General features: G+C 40.4%; 1 protein-coding gene across 1 annotated transcript in view; it reads right to left on the reverse strand.

Moving 5' to 3' along the window:
- Positions 1-3,149: 3,149 nt before the first annotated feature.
- LOC306752260 (F-BAR and double SH3 domains protein 2-like) overlaps positions 3,150-23,716 on the reverse strand; it is a gene marked incomplete at both ends in the record, with an annotated part of 34,217 nt that continues 13,650 nt past the window's right edge. The window contains 16 exons of the mRNA XM_079236011.1: positions 3,150-3,233; positions 4,465-4,529; positions 4,616-4,826; positions 6,036-6,262; positions 6,454-6,637; positions 6,820-6,903; positions 7,048-7,182; positions 7,271-7,423; positions 8,118-8,216; positions 10,184-10,300; positions 17,600-17,695; positions 19,538-19,660; positions 19,751-19,879; positions 19,962-20,016; positions 22,239-22,372; positions 22,704-22,848. Of these exons, the coding sequence (XP_079092137.1) occupies positions 3,150-3,233; positions 4,465-4,529; positions 4,616-4,826; positions 6,036-6,262; positions 6,454-6,637; positions 6,820-6,903; positions 7,048-7,182; positions 7,271-7,423; positions 8,118-8,216; positions 10,184-10,300; positions 17,600-17,695; positions 19,538-19,660; positions 19,751-19,879; positions 19,962-20,016; positions 22,239-22,372; positions 22,704-22,848 (2,041 nt within the window). The remainder of the gene's footprint in view (positions 3,234-4,464; positions 4,530-4,615; positions 4,827-6,035; positions 6,263-6,453; positions 6,638-6,819; positions 6,904-7,047; positions 7,183-7,270; positions 7,424-8,117; positions 8,217-10,183; positions 10,301-17,599; positions 17,696-19,537; positions 19,661-19,750; positions 19,880-19,961; positions 20,017-22,238; positions 22,373-22,703; positions 22,849-23,716) is intronic.

Here is a 23,716-nt window from a genome sequence, read left to right on the forward strand (position 1 = left end):
TGCAAAAAGACCTTCGACTTCCGAGGATACGACTCAGATTGAGTACCCCGGATTTCCGCATTACGGGGCCACAGAGCATGCGCAGTGGGATTTTTCTTTAGCCATGCCCCCCCAGCCCTGCGTCCAGCTTCGTTCTCATTCACATGAGCTGAAGGAAATTAACTCTGGATTCGGCTTTTTAGTGCATTTCACAACTTTGAATGCACCATTTTTAAAATAACGGCTATTAATGTGTTACTCCAAGCCTTTGGGGCTAAAAAATAAGTTGTTATTTTGGGCCCCAATTGTTATATCACGTGACTGACACGGAAGTGTAATTACACGATTTGGCCACTGCGTAAAACGTGCCTTAAAGTCTTCAGAATCAGAATCGGAACCATTTATTGCCATGTATGTTTTCACATACAAGGAATTTGTCCTGGCGCGAGGTGCATAACATTTAACAATAAACAGAGTGCAATACATGGGAGGCTTGATCACTAACAAAAGACACAATACAAACAGGAGTCCAGAGTCTTTTTTTATTTTTATTTAAGCTATCTTTATTTCACATTTATTTGTACACAATAAATACAGTTAAACATCCACCGGTGTGTAAATAAGACGCTCAGCAGCTTCTGCAGAGCTTCCATTGTGAAATGTGGGCAGTTTGTCACTGAATTTTAGATTCAGACTCAACGCGGAGTCCTGACCAGGAGCAAGTCAACAACAACTTCTCTGCGGGTCAAAGAGACTCCCGTCTGACGACTATATATTTGTTTGTTTTTAATACAACAGGGTAAATGCAAACTTCAAAAATAAGTTTGATTTCATTTAGATCTCAAGGAGATCAACGAGAACACAGCAACGTGGGCTGACGGATATCTCCTTTTTCCTCCGATCAAATTCAACCAAAAGGTTCAATAAATTGCTTTTAAAAATTAACTAACTAAAAACATTTAAAAAAAGCTGTGCTATTATTTGTACAGATATCCATCTCCAAGCTCTCTGTAAACTATCTGCATTTCAATACGCTCAGAAAGGTAATTTCTTAATCAAAAGACACTACAACGGCTATTTAAAGGCTAAATAACACAAGAGCCAAAAAAAAAAAAAATATTTATACCAATATAGCTGGTAAACAAAACAAGAAATATTGAATAAACAACGTAGTATCCACAATACTGAAAAGGAATAAGAAGACATCAGAAAGTGCTTCACTATGACAGTATAGATTTTTTTATTTTATTTGACAGCTAGCAGCTCAGGATGTTTTCCTCCTTAAAAATAAAGGCATGTTTAAACTGCACATTACCTCAGTGTAAACTGTCACCAACTGCAAACTTCTCAACAAACCACCAGCAACCGTTACTGGTTTGTATGGAAACCCATTTCCACCAGTAAACGAAAAAATGAAGGAGGAAAACTCAAAAAGATCCTTTGACTCTGTCGGCATAACTTCCTCTTTGCATCTCGAAATAATGATTTATTATTGGAAACTTCTGTATTTTGAGAAAGTATCTCTTTTTTTCCCCTTTACTCGTTTTGATAAAACTCAATATTTTGATAAAGTTTCTAATTTCTTTGATATTCTGGGTAACTAAGTCATTATTTTGAAAAGTTATTTTTAAAAGTCTCAATGTCTAGAAGAAGTTTTTCATTGTTTTGATAAAGTTTCTTATTTTGACAGTTTCTCATTTTGAGATACAGAGTCATTATTTCAACAAAGTTTTTCATTATTTCGACAAAGTCTCAATATTTTAAAAAAGTTTCTAATTTTAATGACTTATATGATCTTTTATTGTTTGACAATCACCTTAGCAGAAATGGGCTTCCATCGTATAACATTAGTGTCATAATAACATTTCTAGATCATTATTTCACAACACGATAAAAAAGAAAAGAAAAGCTAAACGATGTACTTACGCACTAAGTTTCTCCCTTTTAGGATTTTCTGAACATTCGGTGCAAAGAAAACTAACAATAAGAAACACGGGTTTATAACGGAATCAATAAAAAGATAAAAGGATTCATTACTTTGATCAGAACTTTTCTAGGAGATTCTCCCTACCGACATAACAATCATTCAACTAAAATTGCCACTTTTCCCTTGTTTGTGTAACCGTGAACGGTTTCCGTGTGTTCGAGGAGAGGACCAGCCTCGTCCCTGCTCGCGTGTTTTTCATTTATTTATTTTACTTTTTGATCGGGCGGGTGGAGACAACCGGACGACAAAGTTTTAAGCCATTGCATAGAAAAAATCCAATCGTGAAAACTCTCAAGAGCTCGTGGAACCAGAGAGGAAGACAGGAAGTGACGCGACGGGGCGATACGGTTTAAATCCTTGTTATTGATCCATTAATGGTGACGCTTGAAGCTGCATTCACAGAAGATGTTTTCCTATAATCGCGACTTTGCATCTCGTTATTACGAGGTATTGATCGCCGCATCCGATCAATGAGCCGGTCGATTTAGTTAGACGCTTTTAGAAACTACTCGTAATTCCTATTCTCATAGAGGGATTGAGGAGAAGATTGATATTGTGTGTGTTTACATTAAATATGAAGCTTCAACCAGTTAGCTTAGCACAAAAAATGGAAACGGGGGGGAAACAGCTAGCCTCTTTTCAAAAAAAGGTATAAATATCTGCAGTGATGATTTTTTTCTGTTAATACCGTCAGAACCGGCGCCATTTCACCACTTTCTCAAGTTTTTCTAACTCTCCTTTCGCTGAGACTGATGTGAACACGTTTTACTGTATATATTTAGGCCTCCGACACACGATCATCGCATTATCGGCCAGTTATCACTATATCGGTTACTTTGAGCAAAGAAACAGGATTTGAACACCGATAGCAGGACTGATATCTGACAGCAGGTCAGTCAATATATCTGTCATCAATATATTTGTATTTGTTTGTGTAAAGATGATTCACGTCCGTGTAGAAGAGGTGGACGGTATGGAGTGGAGTTAAGAGAAAGGCACGATATTCCTCCACAGCACACTGACCCTCACAAGGTGTTGAGAGCTAACGGGCCTCCAGGCCATCTTCATGGGGGGGGGGGGGCTGAGTCTGCTCGGGTTTCCTTTGGGAGAGAAGTTCAGAGGCCACAGAGCCGTGAAGTCCAGGCCGGTTTGAACAGAGCCGCAGCCGCTCGCGTGACCGGCGTCACACCAGCGTGATCTCCACCTCCTCCCTCCGCTTCACCTGCCCACGAGGATGCTGCTTGGGAGGTGGAGGAGCAGCGCGGACCTGGAGACATCCATCAATCAATGGCTCCGTTACCAACACAGCTAATTATTAGCAGTATGCTATATATGGTATTATCAGTATTTTACTTGAGTGTGTATTTAGGTTTATGTGTCATTATTATGTTCGTAAATAAACTTTACAAAAAATTAATGTCTGAAAATTATTTGTAAAATATGTGAGAAAATGCTTGAAAAATATGCAAAGCATACAGAAGGTAAATCAAGCATGTTTCATTGCTTTTTAATGATATAAAACAAGTTTTGTGCTTATTTGTTGTGAATGAAGCAGCAGAAAAGCACCGTGGCGCCAGTTCAAAGCCACAAAGAGTAGAATATCACTTCATAATGAGCTCATACAATAACATAAAATCACTAAATCGATAATAAAAACACCAAAATGCAGCCACAACTACTTTTAAAAATCACTATTAAAGGAAATTGAACACATCTTTGATGGCTCTAGCTTCTCTAATGTGACATTTAGCAGCTTCTCTCTGGCCCAATCTCCACCCTAAACCCTCAAACCCTGAACCCTCAGGGACTTACTGACGTCAGCTGCTAAGTGGTTGAGTGTGAGAGGCTGTGAGGGCTTGAAATGGTGTAAATAGGAACGGGACAGCACTTTGCTCACGTGTCTTTGTGTCACGTGTCTACATAAAAGAAAGTGTACAATTGTGTATTTATTTTATACTTTTCATTCACTGATTTGAAAGTCTTCCTCACAAGATGAAAAGTCATTTTAAATAATCTATTTACTTGTTTTGTCAAAACGAAATGTTTGATGAATGTAAATATATATAAATAATCTGCTTGCATTCCTCTGATTTCATGTGTTTTTATGTTCCATCTTTAATCCATAATGTTGTAGTGTAAAGGTATTTTATCGGGCTAAACGCCTATGTGCCTCTTTGTTTACTTTTTTATTTATTTTTACGTCTCCATTCTTCCATTGGGAACTGCGTGTTTAACGTCACATTGCTATGAACTGTGGGTAATTCCCTTCGGCAAAGTCGGCCACTAATGCTGACTTACGGAAAGGGTTCATAAAGGGGTCAAAATGTCTGCCAGAGAGCCCTCAAGCACTCTATGATTTGATAATGGGACAGTCCTAAACCCTCAAGGACTTCACGGGAGCGCGCCTTAAAGTCCGTGAGTGCTTAAGGGTGGAGATTGGGATTGGACCCATATTTTACATGATCGTAAACTTTAAGGGTTGTTGTGCGTTCACTCACCGGTCGAATGGTGCTGGAGCTGCTCTCTGGGTATTTGGGGGGTTGAGGGGAGCCTTGGACTGGACCTGCAGACGATAGGCGACATTACACATCACGACCACGCAGACGTCAAACTCTTTGCTTTAACCGCAGACTAACCAGGAGCTCTTACTCTGAAAGGGGCTTTTGTGCGGCGCCGGTGCCGGCCTGTGATGTCCGTTGTGATAGGAGGGCGGCCGGCCAGTGGGAGACGCCGTGGGGCTGCAGGGGCTGGACAGAGGAGAGGATACGGTGGGCGTCTGCAAGGGGCTGCTGTGGAGCGAACCCGGGTGGAAAGGACTGCGAGGGGATCGGTCGCACTGAGCCAGAGGGGACGGGGACGCCTGAACACAGCGAGGGTGAAGTTACAGAGGATCTATTTATACAGACGATTCTCTGAGTATTTGTCAAATTTCTGAAGGCTTTGTTTTGCATGCACTGATTATTTATGACATGTTGTGCTTTTTTACTTTAACAAGTTACAGGCTAGTGGAAAAACATTTATTTCACTACTTTCTGATTACAAAATAGCCTACAGATACTTCAAGTAGCTTATAATGACGCCATGAGAATACTACTAACAGACCGAGATGGTGTAGTGCCAGGTGAAATGTTTGTGGCTGCAGGAGTTTCCAAACTGTTTTAAGAAATCTTATGTATACATTTATCTGTTGAGTTAATGACTCTGAAAATAAGATCATCTTGGTTTTATCAAACATAAAGTATAGTATTACACGCTACCAGTCGCATCTGTGGAGACATTGGTACAGCTGTCTATTTATGAAGCATCGATAAGTCTATGTATTTTAATTGTGCTTTTGTATGTATTTTATTCTATTTAATGTCTTTTGTATTATCTGGACCTTGAGTCTGTAATACAAGTTTGATTGATTGATTGATTGTCTGTCGATTTATTCTCAATTCACAGAAAGTTACCATTAGATAATGCCTCACTTTCATATTTAAACATACCATTTCAGAAAACTCGTAATACAATAAATCCTCCTCTTAATGTCAGTGATGAAATGGTTAGGTTTCATGGTGATATCTATGAGTTAATGTTTTGACCCTATTCACCTGTAGAGTCTTCACAATGTGTGTAATGTAAACACACACGGACGTTCTCAGACTCTGATCCAGAAATCTCCACTTCAGCAGCTCTTACATCCACCAAACTTTACTCTTTCATTCCTACATATATTCTGAGGGTTTATGCAAAGGGGTTTGTTCACATGCCATTCAGAACCTAAGTTATACAACATTTTATTACTAAAGACACAGAGACACTTTCTTTTGTGAGTGATTCAAAGATATATCCAAAGATAATTTTTAGTCCTTTAATTAAACTTTTAGAAATATTTGTAGGAGAAATTCAGAGATGCTGGATAATAAATACAAGCCAAATATTTTTAAACTGTTCTCCAACAAACCAGAACAAACCCGTAGAGGAAGCATTTAAAATGTATCTGACGCACATTACTCACTGATTACCGTCTTTCCCCCCCGCGTATAACCGTCATATTCCTCGACACCTTTTCTCCGCATCAACGTACCTGTGAACATCCATCTCTTTGTCCGTCTCCGTTCTCGCTGTTTGCGCCGGCGAGATCCTCCACCAGGACGGCGGGGAAAACGCCGACGAGGCCGTTAAACTCTCCCTCCCAGAAACCGTCGTCCTCGTGGGTCTCCCTGCTCAGGATGCGGATGATGGCCCCTTCTGGAAACGACAGCTCGTCCTCCGTTTGTCCCGCGTAGTCGTACAGGGCCTTCGCGAATGACACTGAAACAAAGAAGGATAGGTTATTTTTTTATATATATATATATATAAAATAATAAATATTAAAAAAATATATGTATAAATTAATAAATAGAATTTAAAAAAATATATATATAAATTAATAAATAAAATAATAAAAAATATAGATAGAGTAGATCTCTGCAAGCGCGTTTTTAAGCGGAGGCATCCCTCACCACTGGAGTCTCCATTGACGGAGCCAGTTGGTAGTTCGGTTTCCGGTTCGGTGGAGTTGCTGGAGGAATGGGATCGGGCGTCCAGCGCGGCCAGAGCCTGCAGCATACTGAGCAGGCTGTTGGAGGAAGGAAGCTGCAGATATTTCTCCGGGACGTAGCCGACCTGCCCGCCGCGGTTTCTGGCCTGGAAACGCAGAAAATATAAACTCAGCATTTACATCAAGAAGTTCCTGGTAGTTTGAGTCCCAGTTCTACTTTTAAAAAATTAACTAAATAGTCGTAGTCTCTTGGGGTGGGGAAAGTTCCTGCACTCAAACAAAGAGGCTCAAAAAACCTAAATGATAAATGACAGTGAACGTAGACTACCTTGACCCAGTCCTCCATGTCTCCATCGTCAATAACCTCTAAGATCTCCTGCTCCTCGATGGTCAGCTCATCCGGCTGAGACGCCTGGAAAACACGGAACCGGATCAGAACGTCGGCCATCAACGGCTCGGTGCTTATTGAAAATCACATCAGCGACCGAATTTACAGACGTTATTTACAACGGCAGCTCCACTGGAGGCCGAAGGCGTTTTGTATTCCGTTGTATACCTTGTATGAGTAAAGTACTTTGCAGGTGAGGGGGTAGTTCTTCAGAGTACTTGAGGGGCTGGAGCTGCTGTCGTCCAACACTTCCCCACTGTCCTCCATCTCCTCCTCGTCCTCTCGCTCCAAATCTGCCGTCCCCTGCAGAAATATGACCGCCGTTGTACTCATTTCTTTATTTAAAACATATATACACACACAACGTTAAAGTCACGTTTACGGGTCTTACAGAGAGCGAAGGATCATGGGTATTGAGGTTGTTCCAGCGTTCGTTCTCCAGCTCCTCCATCACCTGGTTCATCGCGCTCTTCAGCCACGTTTCAACCGCAATGCCCGCCTCCCTCAGCAGGTCCAGACGGGCCTCTGCTTTCACTTTGACCGTCTGCAGCAGTCAGAAAAAGGAACGCACACAAAAACACACAAAAAGGTTAAATGTCAATGTTAGCGTCACGTTGAGCCTTGTAGCGTTGACACTTGTTAAGTTACGGCCGTTGTTCGGACACGTAAAAGAGTTTTAAATTCACCAGAGAGGTTTTTTAATGACACATTTTGTAACACACACTTTATTTCAGGCATCTTAACCAAAAACCCATTCAACATACCCACTGACTGAAAAGGCCGACTCATTTCCAGGTTTTAGGTTCTGCAGCGCTCTTTACTGGCATTCTATATTCAAGCTTTATTCAGAGATCGCAGGTCAGACAACTGAACTGTGATCTATTTGGACTTTTTATTTTTTTCTTGTCTGACTCGATGCACTCTGGTCTCAGCTGCGACTGCTACTTCTAATTACACACTGCGCATTAGGGCTTCAACTCACGACTCATCACCGACTAATCTCACAATCATTTTCTCGATTAATCGAGAGAACATGAACAAAATTTGCACATCCCAATTTTCATCATCACTGTAACCAGCAGGGGGCGCACTGGGGCAACTTTAAGCGACAGGACACTAATCACACACACACACACACACACACACACACACACACACACACACACACACACACACACACACACACACACACACACACACACACACACACACACACACACACACACACACACACACACCTCTGCCCTCCGAAGACTCTGCCTGGCCACCTCCATCTTGGTCTCCAGCTCACAGTTGTTCTGCTCTGATGACTCCTGCGTCCCATATCCCTCCAGAGCCTAAAAACAACAAATATATAACAATAAGATCATCAATTGATTGAATTTGATCACGCTTCAGTGTAACGCGAGTGATACATTTTCTGTTTCATCGAAACAGTTTACGGCTGGTTGGATATCGCTAGACTTTCACAATAAAACCAGTGAAAGGGTTAAAGGTCATGAAGATGACGAGTTCTTATCTCTGCGTCGTATTGCTTCATCACATAGTGGATGATTGGATGATTTCATGATCTCCAGGTTTACTATTATCAAACTGAGCTACATTGTTGCTTTTGGGTAAAGGCCAGTTTTCAGTTTAGAAGAAAAATACGTTTTTTGGTCGTTAACATAATTTTGACCAGGAGATGGACCAGGAGATGCTAAAAGTTCATTCGCCACAACATATTAGCATGCAGCTAAATAACTGCCTCCATGGCAGCACTATGTATGTATGTATGGTATATTTGATAGGGACAGATACAATAAATACACAAAGACAAACTGAAATAGCAGCTACCCGATGTTGTTATCAGTGTTTACAGCTGATGCTAGTTTGCAGGGAGGTGAAACGGTGACACAAGATACAGAGATACAATTAAAGCTCATGTTGAAAACATGACATTTAAATACTAGACGTGAGGACAGGTGTGTTGCTGAATTTACCAGGAGGTTCTATTAAAATGAATTTCCAGTCGTCAGAGATGCAAAGATGATTTTGCATGATGGAACCGTACAACAACACTTTCTGGTGGATCTGCTGCAGCTTTGTAATCGTGTGATATGTTTGCAGATAGTCTATTTAAACACTTTACATAAAGGGAAGTAAATACAGTTTTGCAAAACTTCAAATCTTGTTTTTACAATGCAAATGCATTGTATTCTTAAAGTAAAAACAAGATTTACATCGACCAAAGTCTCCAAATTAAAAGCAGCTGTTATGTATGCTTGTGTAATTGCACAACTATGAATTCAGATCGTTGCCTCAGAAACTCTTCCTTGCTGCTGATGTTTTGTGGCGTTTTAGATTGTCTTATCTGTGAAACTTTCCTTTGGAAAATTAAAGGTTGATTAAAGGTTTAAAGCCCAATATAATTTATTGCAACACAATACAACGCATTATTCTTTCCTCCATCTCAGTTATCTTCCCGGTGTGTTGTTTTGGCCGGCGCACAAGAAAACAATGACAGAATATTATGACTTGTTAAATAATTAATTAAACTGATTTATGGCTGACAAACGTCCTTGTAGACTCAAAACAGAAAACTTTGTGTTCTTTACTGCTTTGTAAGAGAAAGCTGCAGGAATGAGTCCTGAAACCTGGAAATTATTTTTGTTGCACTTCCGGTTCCTTAGTCTCTAAGTCAATGTTTTTTTTACTGGGTTTTTGGTTGGATGCCTGAAATAAGGTGTGTTTAACACAAGCTGGAGAGCTTTTAATGTTTTGTTCTATGATATAAAATACATCAAAAAATACCCCTCTGGTGAATTTAGAAGCTTTTTAAGTGTGTTAAAAAAAGAACGGCCACAAACAAGAAGCTAATATAACATAAACTCTTGTTTGTTTTAGAGCTTATTTTCCACAATATTATCCAAAATCCAATTAAATCCCATCACTACTCCATAACCTGACAGATCTATAATATATTTATGGGAAACTCCATCACATTTTGCACAAAAACATTCAAAAAACTTCATACATTTTGCTTATACTACTCATACTGTTATTTTTTTATTTATCAGTTAGTTATACCAGCACGTTGCACTTTTGCTTCTTTTTTTTTGCACTGCTGGTCAGATGCTAAAACTGCATTTTGTTGCCCGAGTACTTGTACTCTGTGAAATGACAATAAAGTTGAATCTGAATATTATCTAAAGTATTCTGCAGACAATCCTGCATCAGATATGTCTGCAGAATCTGTCTGAAGTCTCTAACATCAACGTCTCTCTCGTCATTCGGTGGTTTTTCTTTGCGGCACAATTCTCACCCGCTGCGTGTGGATGACGCTCTTGTATTCTCGGGCCACGCGACTAGCCCACTTCCTCGCCTCTTTGTCCAGACTGTGCTCCTCCGACGTTCCGCTCTCCTTCTGCAGCTGCATCACCTACAAACACAGAGAAAAACAACGACATTTAACCAGGACATCAGAGCTACTGGACAGGATTTATGAAGGCTGATGCTGAAATAAATCACTCCTGAACAACCCTAGAGTGGAATTGAACTGGTCTCGCTTCGTAATTTGGAGACACTAATACTGGTCAGAAAAATGATCTAGATGGATTTATTAGACTTCCACATTTCCGCACGGTTACAGTGTCTTTGACTGAAATCCACCGTTGTAAGGGTTACTTATGAAGGTTTTAGTGAAACGTTATAATCGCTTAGTTATTTTAAGGAGTTTAATCCTGCAAGGTAATTTTTTTTCATTCCAGCAGCATGTATGTTGTCTCTATTGTCTTGAAGTTTCTGTTGTCCTTTTTATATATATCTTGTTTATTGTATATAATATGTATATATGTACAATGAGAGCTACGTGAAACCAGAGTCAAATTCCATGTATGCGTAGACACACATGGCCAATAAAGCTGATTCCGATTTATAGATACAAGTAAAGCAATATTAAATATAAGAAAATGCACAATATAGACCAAATAAATAGAATAATAAAAAAACAAACAGTGCAAAGATCTAACTAAACAAATAAACAGTGTAACGTGTTATAGTTATGTGATTGATGCAAATAAAAAAATAAAAAAGCACTTCAGGAACATTCTACTGTTTTTGTTTCTTCAGGATTTTCTTTTCTTCATTTCTTTGTGAATCTCTGCATTGCGTAATAACGATACTTTTTCTTTGAATCTTTGACTGTCCGTATGTTGTCTCACATATTCTTGCTATAAAAGGCTAAAATAGATATAATATAATGCACTACTCTGACTACTGTTGTCTTTTTGTCCCTGTTGTCTTTAATGTCTTTTTTATATTTATCTTGTTTATTCTATATTGTGTATGTACATAAGTACGAAGAGCGAGTCAAATTCCATGTATGTGTAAACACACATGACCAATGAAGCAGATTCTGATATAGATAGTATTGTAGTTTTTCAGTGAAAATGGCAACAAAAAAAAAGCAAAGTAGGTTTGGATTGCAACAAGTTCTTGACCGTGTTATAACGTGTTATAACATACAGTCGTAGAGCGACAACCAATATATTTATATCGGAACATCACTTTGGTGGATAAGAAATCACCTGCCGTTACGTCAAATAAAGCCTAACTTTTAGCGTGCTGGGTGTTCAGAAAAAGGCTTTTAAGTCAGAGTCAGAACTCAGACACCTTGCTGACTCAGTAGCCTTGGAACATGGAGCATTTTAAACGGCCGCTCCACCCTACGGCCATAAAAAAAAAAAAAAGGGGATTTCGAAAAGAGAGGTGGTTTGTCCAAATAATACATTTCCTGGAAATTACGTCACATAGAAGTACAAATAATTCCTTGTAAAATTAATGTTTCCAAAATAAAAACTTTGCTCAAAAGTAATGACCCACCAGAACACCTCTAAGAGGACCTTGTGGTTTCACAAAATGCCAGAAACACCAGTGTAAGTTATGATCACACCTTTTTGTTGCGTCAAGGTGGCAACTTCCTCTTTACAAATTATACAGACCTTTTTCAGCACACAGGAGTGGAGCTGGAATACAGCTTTTACCACTGCAGGCTGCATTTAGGTTGTACAGAAACATTCATCTGACCATCTACTCTCTCTTCTGACCACCAGGGGGCGGCGACTCTGGTTGTATAGAAGTATATGCTTCATATCCTAAACCTGCATTCTCTCTCCTGACCACCAGGGGACACTCCTCAGGTTGTATAGAAGCATATATAAATGACTCTACTTCTCTCTTGATTTATTCCCTCAGTAAACATTGTAAACATGAGTTTATGGCTCAATCTCTAGTTTCAAATCTTATTGATTACAGCATGATGTTCATTGAGTAAATTATGGTCATTTAGTGTCAAACAGACCATAAAGCAGGGGATGCTTTAGGGGCGGGGCTACAAGGTGATTGACAGGTCGTTTGATTCTAAAAATGTCTCATTCAGCGTTCGGTTGCACTTGGCTCCGCCCTTTCGCGACACTTCTGGTTGCAAAAAGAAGAAGAGATGTGGCTAAAGAGATAAACAACTGTATTTGGTCAGACAAAATGTGTTTATATTTTATTTATGCAGGGGGGACATGATGATTGCCTGACTAAAGATGTATTGATTGTTTTTCAATCCCCAAAAAACAAAAAAGTTAAGCATATTTTTAAGATTATCGGGATAAATATTGTGAATCGCAATTATTTTGGCCAGGATAACCCTGACATGAAAGTTTCATATCGTCCCTTGCCGAGTGCAGATATTAATTACAATCTAGCAATCAATTCCACTTTATTTGTGTAGCACAGAAAATTATATTTTGTATAATAATAATAGTATAACAATTTACAGCAATTTAACTGCAACTTAAAAGACAAAACTATTTAAAATGTTTTAATAAAATAGAAGTAAAAGCTATAATAACAGTAGTCGTAGTAAAACAGTGTGAAATAAAAACTATATTTGATTATTAGTTTATGTGGAAAAAGCGATTTAATTTTACGATTTTACTTTTTTATCCTTTAACCATAGAACACTAACGCCGGGTGATTTTCACTTGTTTCGATTGTGGTTATGTTATTTGCATTGTGTTGCTTTTGTCTGAGTTGCATGAGTCATGATGCTCAGACGTTATTGAAGGTAGGCGTGTCTTATTGAGGGTAGGCGTGTCTTGTTGAAGCTGGGCGTGTCTCTGCGCCAATCCCTGTTTTTTTCAACAGGCACGTGTCGGGTGATTTTCACCCGAAGCTCCATAGGGGAAAATAAAAGAAGAGTACTTCAACTTGCCTTGTATTGTTGTATTTTAATATATTTTGATGAGAAGTATATTTTATTAGGTACATTATATCGGGTGAAATATACCCGACAATGGTGATAATGTGACTATTTTTAACGTTAGTGTTCCAAGGTTAAAAAGACTGAAACGAATCCCTAAAATGTGAGTTAGGAGGTTTTCCGCATGACAACGGCAGTGTGTGCAGGGGAAAGGCCTGGGCGGGGAGGACCAGCGCACTCCGATGAGGCCCACTCACAATGCCTCCTTTTCACAGATGGGCTGTTCACAGGGCCCTGCCCACCTCCTGCCCCTCCCTCCCAGTTCAGCTCTATTCCTTACCGGATCCCTCTGTCTGATGCAAGTGGTTTGGGAGGGAGGTGGAGGAAGGGGAGGCTCTCCCTCCACCACTAATGTTTTCTTTAGGAACAGGCTGCTGCTTGTTTGACTTCCAACGAAAACAACGCCAGTATTTGCAGTTTGAACAAATTGTCCAGTGTTGACCAGCGGAGCGGAGGCCGAGAGCGACGGCGGGCACCTCGGAAAGACGCGTGCAACGCGGACCGCGATGCGAAAACACCTACACGCGATGCGAAACACCTCTGGCACGTTTTTTTGCACACCAAGGTCGTGTTAAGAGTGTGACACTGAAAGGCTTTTTTGGACATTTATGCAGATGTTTAATGTTTCATATAGGGCAAGAAAAAATGCTTTAAATTACCAGTACGGGTGGAAAACTGAGACTTGGTGAACAAGTGTGCAAAGCTGTAATTAAGAGCAGACTGCAGCACGACTCAAGCGGGGTTTCACGTTGTGGGATACAACACTTTTATAGCCCCACGTGTCGGGGGCAACACAGCTGGGAGATCAGATTTTGATAAGATCACAGCAGGAGATTCAGGCAGAAAACAGCACAAACCAGTGCAGAACCAATGGGGCTGATGGAAAATCCTGAAATACAATCCGAGGGAATCCAGTTGAAAGCTATAGATCCATGAAGTTGATGCCGAAACACTCAACAGCTGTTCACGGTATTAAAAAACCCACAAGGAAGGATTTTACAACTCTGGACAGTTATGTAGAAAAAGTAGAAATAATGACCTTGTTAATGTGCAACTGCGTGTGTTGCAGCACTTTGTGCGTTTCCTTCCTGCAGCTATCTTTGTTGAGCTCATGTTGCTCTGCACGCGGCTCCACTGTATCGTTGTCCGGCCATAATTTAATACGACTGTAATAAAAGCCAGAGCGACACGAGCAAATACTGAACGTGTGCAACTGGTCAAAGTTCATGTCCTGACGTGCACGAGTCCGTTGGTTAGATTCCTGTGCCGCTGCTTGTTAAAGCGTCTCCATCTTTACATTGTTGTGAGTACGACAGCTCAGGTCAAATTAAAGGTCGAGGGTTATCCGTTGGGCATGTTCATCTATTTTTGCCAATTCTAAACACAAGAGTAGATATTAAATTATGAATAACTTCCCACACGATATCAGTTTCTTTATAATCTGGGTGCCTCGAGCTAAATCATCAGGATGCTAACATCTACACAGCGATGATACTAACGTTCTGATGTTTAGCAGGTATAATGTTTACCATGGTCACGATATTAGTGAAGTGTGTAAACATGCTAACGTTTACTAATTGTATTAAAACACAAAAGTACAGTTGAGGCTGATGGTAACGTCTTTAGTCTATGACAATAAAACCTGCAAAACTAAAGTATTAAATGATGGTTGATGGCACTGGATGAGAAGTCAGAGGATCACCAACATCATAAGAATTTAGGAACATGAATGCCTGAACCAAATATGTGGCAATCGAAATCAATAGACGTTGAGATATTTCACTCAAAACCAGTTTAGGCCTCTGCTGGCCGAAACAGAATCACAAGCTATTTTATAATTCAAATTTTTTATAATATTTTTAAATTTTTATAATTAAAAGTTATAGCTATTTTATAATTGAATAGTTTTTCACAAATACACTACATGTATTATACTTATTTTTCCCTATTAGCTTATTTTCTCATGTCTTCCTCTGTTGGTCAGCTTCCAGCCTGCAGTGTGACGCAGCCGCTGGTTAAAGATCTAGTTAAGACCGCTCATCCAATCACATTTCACCTCCGTTTCCATATGGAATCGAGAGCGGGTTACACTATATGGCGAGGCCTACTAGCATTAGGATCAGCTTTATTGGACGTGTGTTTCGCCACAGCGGCAGTAGGTGGCGGTAATGAGCCTTTTGTTGGATGCAAGCCGCCTTAAAACCAAAAAAGAAGAAGAAAAAGCTAGGGCTAGAACTCAGGTTGAAGCCGGAGAAAAGGATTTGCTGGTGGGGATTTATTCAGTGGCAGGCCGTGGATTTTCTACCTGCGCATTCAGTGGATCGGCTGTTTAACAGCTGGGCGCGGATCGATTTCTACTGGCGGAATGAGTCTTATTTATTAATTATTTACGTCAGTTTTTTTATTTATTCTGATTGGGATGTACCCCCATTTTTTGTCCACAGGGAAAGTCTGCAGAAAGTTCTTCTTCTTCAAGTTTAAATGGGGGATCGCAACCAACTTGACTAGGTGCATACCGCCACCTACTGTACTGGAGTGTGTAGATTCAGGGGGGTGCTGCTACTGCTGCTGCTCTTTGACTCTGTGAGGAATCACAAGTACAGAACCCTCCTAGCTGGCCGTCACCATGTAGTTTAACTGACCTTTTCTACCATAGAGAGAAACAGAGGTGAAATCTGATAGGATGAGAACTCTGCTTAACCAGCTGCGAATCCGCCCGCGTGCAGCCAGAGGCTGAGGAACAGACAAGACAGGAGCTTGTGCAATAAGAAAATAAGCTGATAGGGAAAAATAATACATGTAGATATAACTTTTAATTATAAAAAAAACGCGCCCAGCTATTAAACAGCTGATCACTGAAGGAATGCGCAGGTAGAAAATCCACGACCCACCACTGCTCAAAACCACAAAAGTCAGGTGACGACCAGAGTCGGCAGGGTTCATCCCCAGGGGACGATGAATATTTGGATCAAAATGTGCCGATCCACCCGGTTAGATGTGGAGTATTTCACTGGGTAACGTAACAACTTTGCTGGTGTCACGTAAGGAAAAAAATCAGGTGATCACCAAAGTCAGTACAACATGTTCGACGTTAACATTCTGTGGCAATCCATTTGATAATTCAACAAATGTTCTTTGACTTCTCTATTAATTCCTATTTTCTTCTCCTAAAATTACTTTCAACCAAACAATTTTAAAGGAAAATCACATCACCTGGCCTGCTCATGACTTACAGAAAAACAAGCATAGACAGTAAATAAAAACATTAAACTGACAAGTTTAATGTTTCTCCTTTTCTTGCAGGGTTCATACACATTTTTTACCAATGGATTGCCATGACTTTTCCATGACTTTAAACCACATTTCCATGACCAAACATTTTGGGAAATCTCGGTGTAAACATGAAAAAGTGAGAAAATGTAATATTTAAACTAACAATGAGAATTCCAAAGCATACAGTATATCTTAAATGACACAAATGAATGAGGGACAATCGTTTGATTAAAAGAACAAACATGTATATAAATACCTGTATATGCCTGCTTATATTTTGAGCGTCTTTCTTTTAAAAGCATATTCATTATTTTAAACTCGGCGTAAATGAATGACATGAACATATGAATATAACACATTTCCATGCCTTTTCCAAAAATTTGGGGAATTTATTTTTTTCAAAAACTTTTCCAAGCCAGGAAATAACCATTTTAAAATTCCATGACTTTTCCAAGTTTTCCATGACCGTACGAACCCTGTCTTTACTTTTTAAACAAACCGTAACGACGGCAGCAGCGTTTTCAAACGTCTCCTTTTAATTTTTTTAACCAACAAAAGTTATGCGTTCTGAAGCGAAAACGTAGTAGTGGATGAAGCCTCAGAGGTTTAGTGGTCGTATCCATTTATTTAAATCGCAGGCTGCCATCTGTTCCCCACATCATTGTTTACAAGCTATTTTTAGCAACCCAAGAGCCGAACTCTCAAGATTTATTGAGTGTTAGCTAACGACTGCGGCCGGCGTCTAACCTGTACGAGGGTTTCAGAGAAACGAAGGTTCTGAAACGGCATTTGTTTGTTGACCCACATTTGGTTTTGACATTTTGGTGCATTTGTGCAGCCAGAAGTTTTATCTCAGGCATGTTAACAGTGTGCTGTCGGGCATTCACAACTCCTTTATTTTAGTCATAAGCTACTCCCAAAATGTACTCGTCAATTAATCGCAAGAGCTTTACCATGTTTTTTTTTCACCAAATACGATCAAAAAGGTCTTCTGTGAAACCCCTTGCGTGCCGTTAGTGTCTCATACAACATCGACCGCACAGACACTTTATGCAACACACTGAGCAACCAAAGCAGTGTCTACTTCCATTGAAGGACCAAAGTAAAAAAGGAGCACATCCACCACTACTAGAAATAAAAAAGGTTGGGATTTACCGTATCGGAGTCGATGGGCTGGAACGAGAATTCGGGGGCTTGCTGAAACATGAGGTTCTTCTGTACAAACTGCTGCTGGTGAAACTCTTGCAGAACCTATTGGGGTAAAAGATTAAATACATGTTGAAGTTTTGACAAATATGAAGCAGAACTCTTTATGCACACAGACTACAAAGATAAAAAGAAAAAGAAACAACTTCTTAGTCGATTGTTTCTGTTGCTCAGTGTTTCTTTTCTCTTTCAAAAGACAAAGGCCTCTAGTTTCATGGCCTGAAAAAGGTGGAGATAATTAAAAGAGAACGCCCTGCACGAGATGTCCCACTGTTGAATGAAACTTCACCTGGAAAGGTTTTGTTCACTACTGAGATTCATGTGTTTAGTTTCTCCAGATTTGTATGAGCTGCGCAGTGAAACAGATTCCACTAAAACACAACACAATAAAACAATTAAACATACGAGCGCTTCATCTCGTCAGATCTAAATGTGACGTGACACGAAGCACACATGAGATCTGCTTCGGGGGACTTGTGTCGACACAGGAAGCAACGGGAGCTCCGTTGAGAAACCGCCGCACCCGCTGCTTCCCTCTCGAAAAAACGGTTTGTTCACATTCTGGCAGAAAAGAAAATGTCCCTTCGGCGCCAGCGAGGAAAGGTGAACCTGAGCAAACCAGACTGGAAGAGGCCAACGACGGCTCGAGTGTGTGTAACCGAAGAGCCGAGAGGTAACGCACACCTTCCAAATAAATTAGCGGGCGGTGAGCCGGTAGAGTTCAGCTTGTCCAAAGACAGCGAGTGACCCTGAACGCATCCTGAAGGGCTTCATCACATCGATTGCCATCGGCTGAAATAAACCAAATTAAAAGGCCAAAACCTTTTGTCCACTTCGGGCTGCTCTGAGAGAGAAGGGTCCTATAAGGGTTCTTCCTGAAGGGACATGTTGAGCTGCTCTCCGTCACGACAGTCGGATCTCCAGTGGAACATTTCTCAGCTCTATATCTATTCTTAAATATTTGATCTTTCCTCTCTGCCTCTCTGTGTATGAAAAACAAACTCTCAGATCGCAGCTTCTCATTTACTTTATTTTACTTGAGCTGGTTCTAGCCGTCAATATTTAACCCTGTGAGGGACTTGATGACAAGACTAAATTAAACTTGTCTGTAATCACAAAGAGTTGGTTTGTGATGAAGATCCTTCACGCTGAAGGTGCTTCGCTGAGCAATCGTGAGTGTTTCTGTAGTTCCAACAACTCCAACAGAGTGACACCTCTTCTTTCATATAAGTGGTGGGCCATCAGGGCCTGCCAAGCCTTCTCTGCTGGCCTAAACAGAATCACAAAGTTATAGCTATTTTATAATTTTATAATGTAATTGTTTTTCACAAATACGCTACATGTATTATAACTATTTTTCCCTATTAGCTTATTTTCTCATTGCACAGCTCCTGTTTCCTGTGTTCATTCTGCCTGTGTGTCAGCTTCTGGTCTGGTCAGCGAGCTTGTTCACCTCAAGCCCGCTCCTTAACGCTCTTTATTCAATCAGATCTCACCTCTGTTTCTTTCTATGTTTCTCTCTCTCCGTCGGTTAAACAAACAACATCCCGTCATGCGCGTATTTATGTATACGATATCAGACAGCAGGCTTAGGTAGGAAATGCACGACCCGCCACTGTTCATACCAGCAGTTTAAGCTGATCAACTTAATGTTTTTGACTCAAGACCTTCAGGATTTGGATCAAGTTGTGATAAATAACTTAATAAATAAAGTATTTACTCAACTTTTCTGCTGCTGTGCGAATGCTTTCACAAAATGTACTTAGGATCTTTGACACAAACATTTCTGTGTCACCTGGGCTAATAAGAGCATCGGCAAACACAATATTGAAATGATTGGATACAAAAAGGTGACGTTCGGGTTGTGCAGCGGGTGTGACGACTCACCCCATTAGAGCTGTTCAACAGCTGGTTGAAGGTGTCGTGGACGGCCTGGTAACTTTCCAGCTCAGTCTGACACAGCGAGACCAGGTAATCTTTCACCTGCTCGTAGATTCTTCCATCCGACACCTGCAGACGAATGCACACTTTTAAAGTTTACAGTCCGCGTCTACCTCCCATCCATTCATTCATCCCTCCCTCCAGAGTGTGCGTCCTCACCTTGATGCAGTCCATGAGGTCTGTGTCGTAGTAGCGCTGCTGGTGAGCGTTAGCGGCTGCTAGCATCAGAAGGTAGTCGTTTCGGGCGTGCGTGGCTTTGGAGTTACACTCGCTCCTCTTGGCTTTCAGCTGGAAGGTAAAACGTTCACGACTGACGACTCAAGAAAACGAGCAGTTTTTATTTTTTTTGTCTGATGTAAAGATCTCTTACCTTTACACTCGCCCTCTGAAGACTGGATCTGGACTGGAAGAGACTTAACTTGGACCTGAAGAGAAGAAAAGACGTTCACATAAGATTTCTGTAGAAAAGACGCTTTCTTAAAGGGCCAGTGTAAAGCTTACCTATTGCCAGACATGTAATATAATATTCATAAATATGTTTTTATTAGTTTATAGATCACATGAAACTAATAATAGTTGTGTTTTCATTAGAATGAGCCTTTCATATCTACAAATAGAGCAGGTGTCCTTCAAGGAGTCCGCCGTGTTTCTACAGTAGCCCAGAAAGGACAAATCAAACGCTGGCCTTTATGTCCCTTGTAGGCCACCGTAGCTTTAGTGAAACTGTAGTAATGTGAATCGATGGGTATTCAGTTGGTAACAATCTGCAACCTTACCACTAGGTGTCGCTCGATCCGACTCAGTGTCCCTTTAAATGTCATTTAAACGAGAAACCTGAATTATAGAAATCTTGACTTCTGGAGAACCCAGATTTCTTGTATTCAGGTAACAACAAGGTTCCTAATCTGCTTTTAGCATGTACGCATGTGCAAGAATACGACTTCAAGAATGAAGCGATGTGTTGTCGTATTTTAAATAATTCTGGAACAATAAAATCAAGTAGCATCTACTAGTCTAAGTGAGTCAGTTTCAACCATTTGTCAAATTCAGTCACACTTACTGCTCAGATAGAAACAAAACGACAAAATCAGGTCAGATGTAGAGGATCGAGATGATAAAAACCGGCTGCATGTTTAAGCAGATTTACAGTAACTTGGTTAGTACAGTGCACATAAACACGCTCTGATAACCCGCTTGACCTAGTTTCTCAGAGTAACCAAAGACCCCACCCACCCTGGACATGCACTGTTTGCTCCCCTTCCACCTGGAAGGAGATACAGGATACAGGACAATTAAAACACGCACAAACAGACTAAAAAACAGCTTTTACCCACAGGCTGTCAAATGTATAGAATCAACCCCCTCCCAAAAAAAAGTTGAGGACACTAGCACTAACTGCTGAACAATACTCAATGGCACGTGCACTTTATGATGATCCACTTATTTATCTGTCTACTTGTGTTGTGAATGTTTCTATGGTTGTTTTTAATGTTTGTCTTTACTGTAAGAGCTGCTAAACTGTTTTTCGTTGTTTTTGACAATGACATTAAAGTATTCTATTCTAACCTGGTTACTTAAATGCACATAAACACTGATTGAAATGAGACCGACTGCAGCTGCAACAAATACAAAAAGTGAAGATTGTGCGGTTATTCGGCGAGGAAAAAATAAACCGTTTCTACGTGTAAATGTGAGATTAAATTAGCCGACTTGACTTCTTTGCACCTCAATGACCTCCAGTGACTCAACAGATACTCAGAAGAATGTGTCTGTGTACACATGAGGCCAAGAGAAAGTAGTATTTGTAGCATGAGTGCCAGCTGCTCATGTTGTGCCAGGACACAACGGATCAGATCAGATTTACAACCTGACAATTGAAATTGGCCCAAACTCATGCACAAACGTGCTTAAAGTCACCTGTGCGATAGCACTTCTTTAAATAATAAAAACAATATTTTCAAACGATAAAACCAGATGATAAATAATCAGGTCACAATACATTAGCCCCCAATAAAAACATATTTGCTGCCATTTGACATTGTCCCGATTTAGACTGTAAATCTAAGTTTCAGACGTGTGATCATGATCCTGGTCCAGTAAACAACGTACACAAGTGTGATGTGGAAACCTTTGAAATTAGTTTCATTTTTCTCATGTTATTGCTTTAAGTGCAGAACCTTTTAAAGTGCTATAGTTTCTTTTGTAATAACTAGGTCATTGAACTTAGACACAAAAAAAGTGTTCAAAGCAGATAATTTTTTTGTCTCAAAACATGTCTGGAGAGCATCTTTTACTGATTTGGTCGATAAACATATGAGAAAATTGTGTAAAAAATGTCCATCAAGATAGCCCAACATTATTGTTTCCATAATGCTTGTTTTGTCCCAAAACCCAAACGATACTCTTCCTACTACGATGTCCAAAAGAAAAAGCAACAACCATTAAAGCCATTTGGTCTTATTTGAACCAGCCGCTTGGTATTTGCTCTTTGAGGCCGTTTCATAGGTCAAAACTAAGCAGCAATTGATTTTGGTGTCATTTCTGGTATTACTTCAATATACGGTACAGTTTGTGTTGACATTTTCCACTCAATACATTTGCCTTTAAACCTCTAAAATAACATGACCAGAGTAATTTTGGTTCATACTTGGCGTCCAGCTCGGCCTTCTCCTTGACGGCTTGAGCCATCGTCTCGGCCTCCTGGTACTTCTTCCTGCTCTTCGTCAGCTCCTTCACTGAGTCCTGCAGCTCCGCTTGAACCACCGTCAGCTGTTCGATACACTGGGAGAGGAAGGGGAAGGGAGAGGGAGAGGCTTTACATGTCGGGAAATGAATGTACCCACTAAAGAATAAGCACATTTCTGAGTGATATGCATTTAGGAGGAGAGTGTGAAGAAGAGGGTGAACAAGGCCGGCACAAATCAAGAGTGATATCTGAGCAGCGCTGTAGTGGGCTGATACTGGGCTGATAGCAGTTATTAATGATAAGAACTGCTACAGCATCTGTCCTCCTATGGCAGATTGTTTTATCAGTATGACGCAGGTTGTTTACGCAAAGTTTTCCCCTGGAAATTATCCTGAAGTGACGCCAAGACGCCGTCTCCCGCGTTACCTTCCTCAGCTGCTGTTCCTTCTGCAGCCGGCCCGTCTTGGCCGGATCGGCGACCTGGACTTTGTAGTTGTCGCAGGCGCCGATTCTGGACTGGGTGACCTGAACCGTGCCCTCCAAGTAGGCCCTCCACACCCAGTACATGTTCCTAAAAACCAAACACATCGAAACACACACACACACACACACACACACACACACACACACACACACACACACACACACACAGAGAGAGGGTTCACTTCACGCCCTCTGGAAGCAATTTTGTTGTTTTTTTTGCCGGAAATTCTTCTAATTTTGGAGTTTGGCTGCACGATTAATTGTGTGATTTATCCGTGATTCTGCGTTTTAAAACAAAACGCTTCCGAATTCCTCCAAACGAGCGTCAACAATATAAATGTGCAATATGACGCGTGACAAACTGCACGGGAAGCACCGGGACATCAAGATAAAAAAAACAGACGCGTGAAGTTGCAACTAATGACGGTTTTCCTTGTTTGCTTAAATCTGACAAATATTTTCGAATCATCTTTTTCTCAAAAATAAAGAATTAAGTGACCACAACCCAAGGTTTACGTATCCAGAAGTTTTGTTGGAACCAATGATATAAAACCCCTAAAATATTTAGTTTACTATCATATATGGCAGACAAAAAATATAAAATCCTCACATTTAGGAAATGGGAAACAGCAGCGATTTTCTTAAAACTAGGATTAAAAGAGGCTTTTGGTCCTTTTGTGAGGTCAGTGACCTTTGACCTCACATTCCAATCAGTTCATCCTTCAGTCCAACTGGACGTTTGTGCCAAATTTGAAGAAATTTGTGTTGTGGGGTTATGCGTTTAGGAGCGATGGACCTGAAAACGTAATGAATAACCAACAAAAATGACAAATAGTTGCCAACTAATTAGCTGTTGCAGTTCTACACAAACGTGTGATGGAGGAAACGTATTGTGAGAAAAAGAGATTTTTTACCGTCACCCCCTGAATAAACATCTAAATTTTGGGAAAAACTAA

This window comes from Taurulus bubalis (assembly GCF_910589615.1).
Source record: "Taurulus bubalis genome assembly, chromosome: 2".
NCBI lineage: Eukaryota > Metazoa > Chordata > Actinopteri > Perciformes > Cottidae > Taurulus > Taurulus bubalis.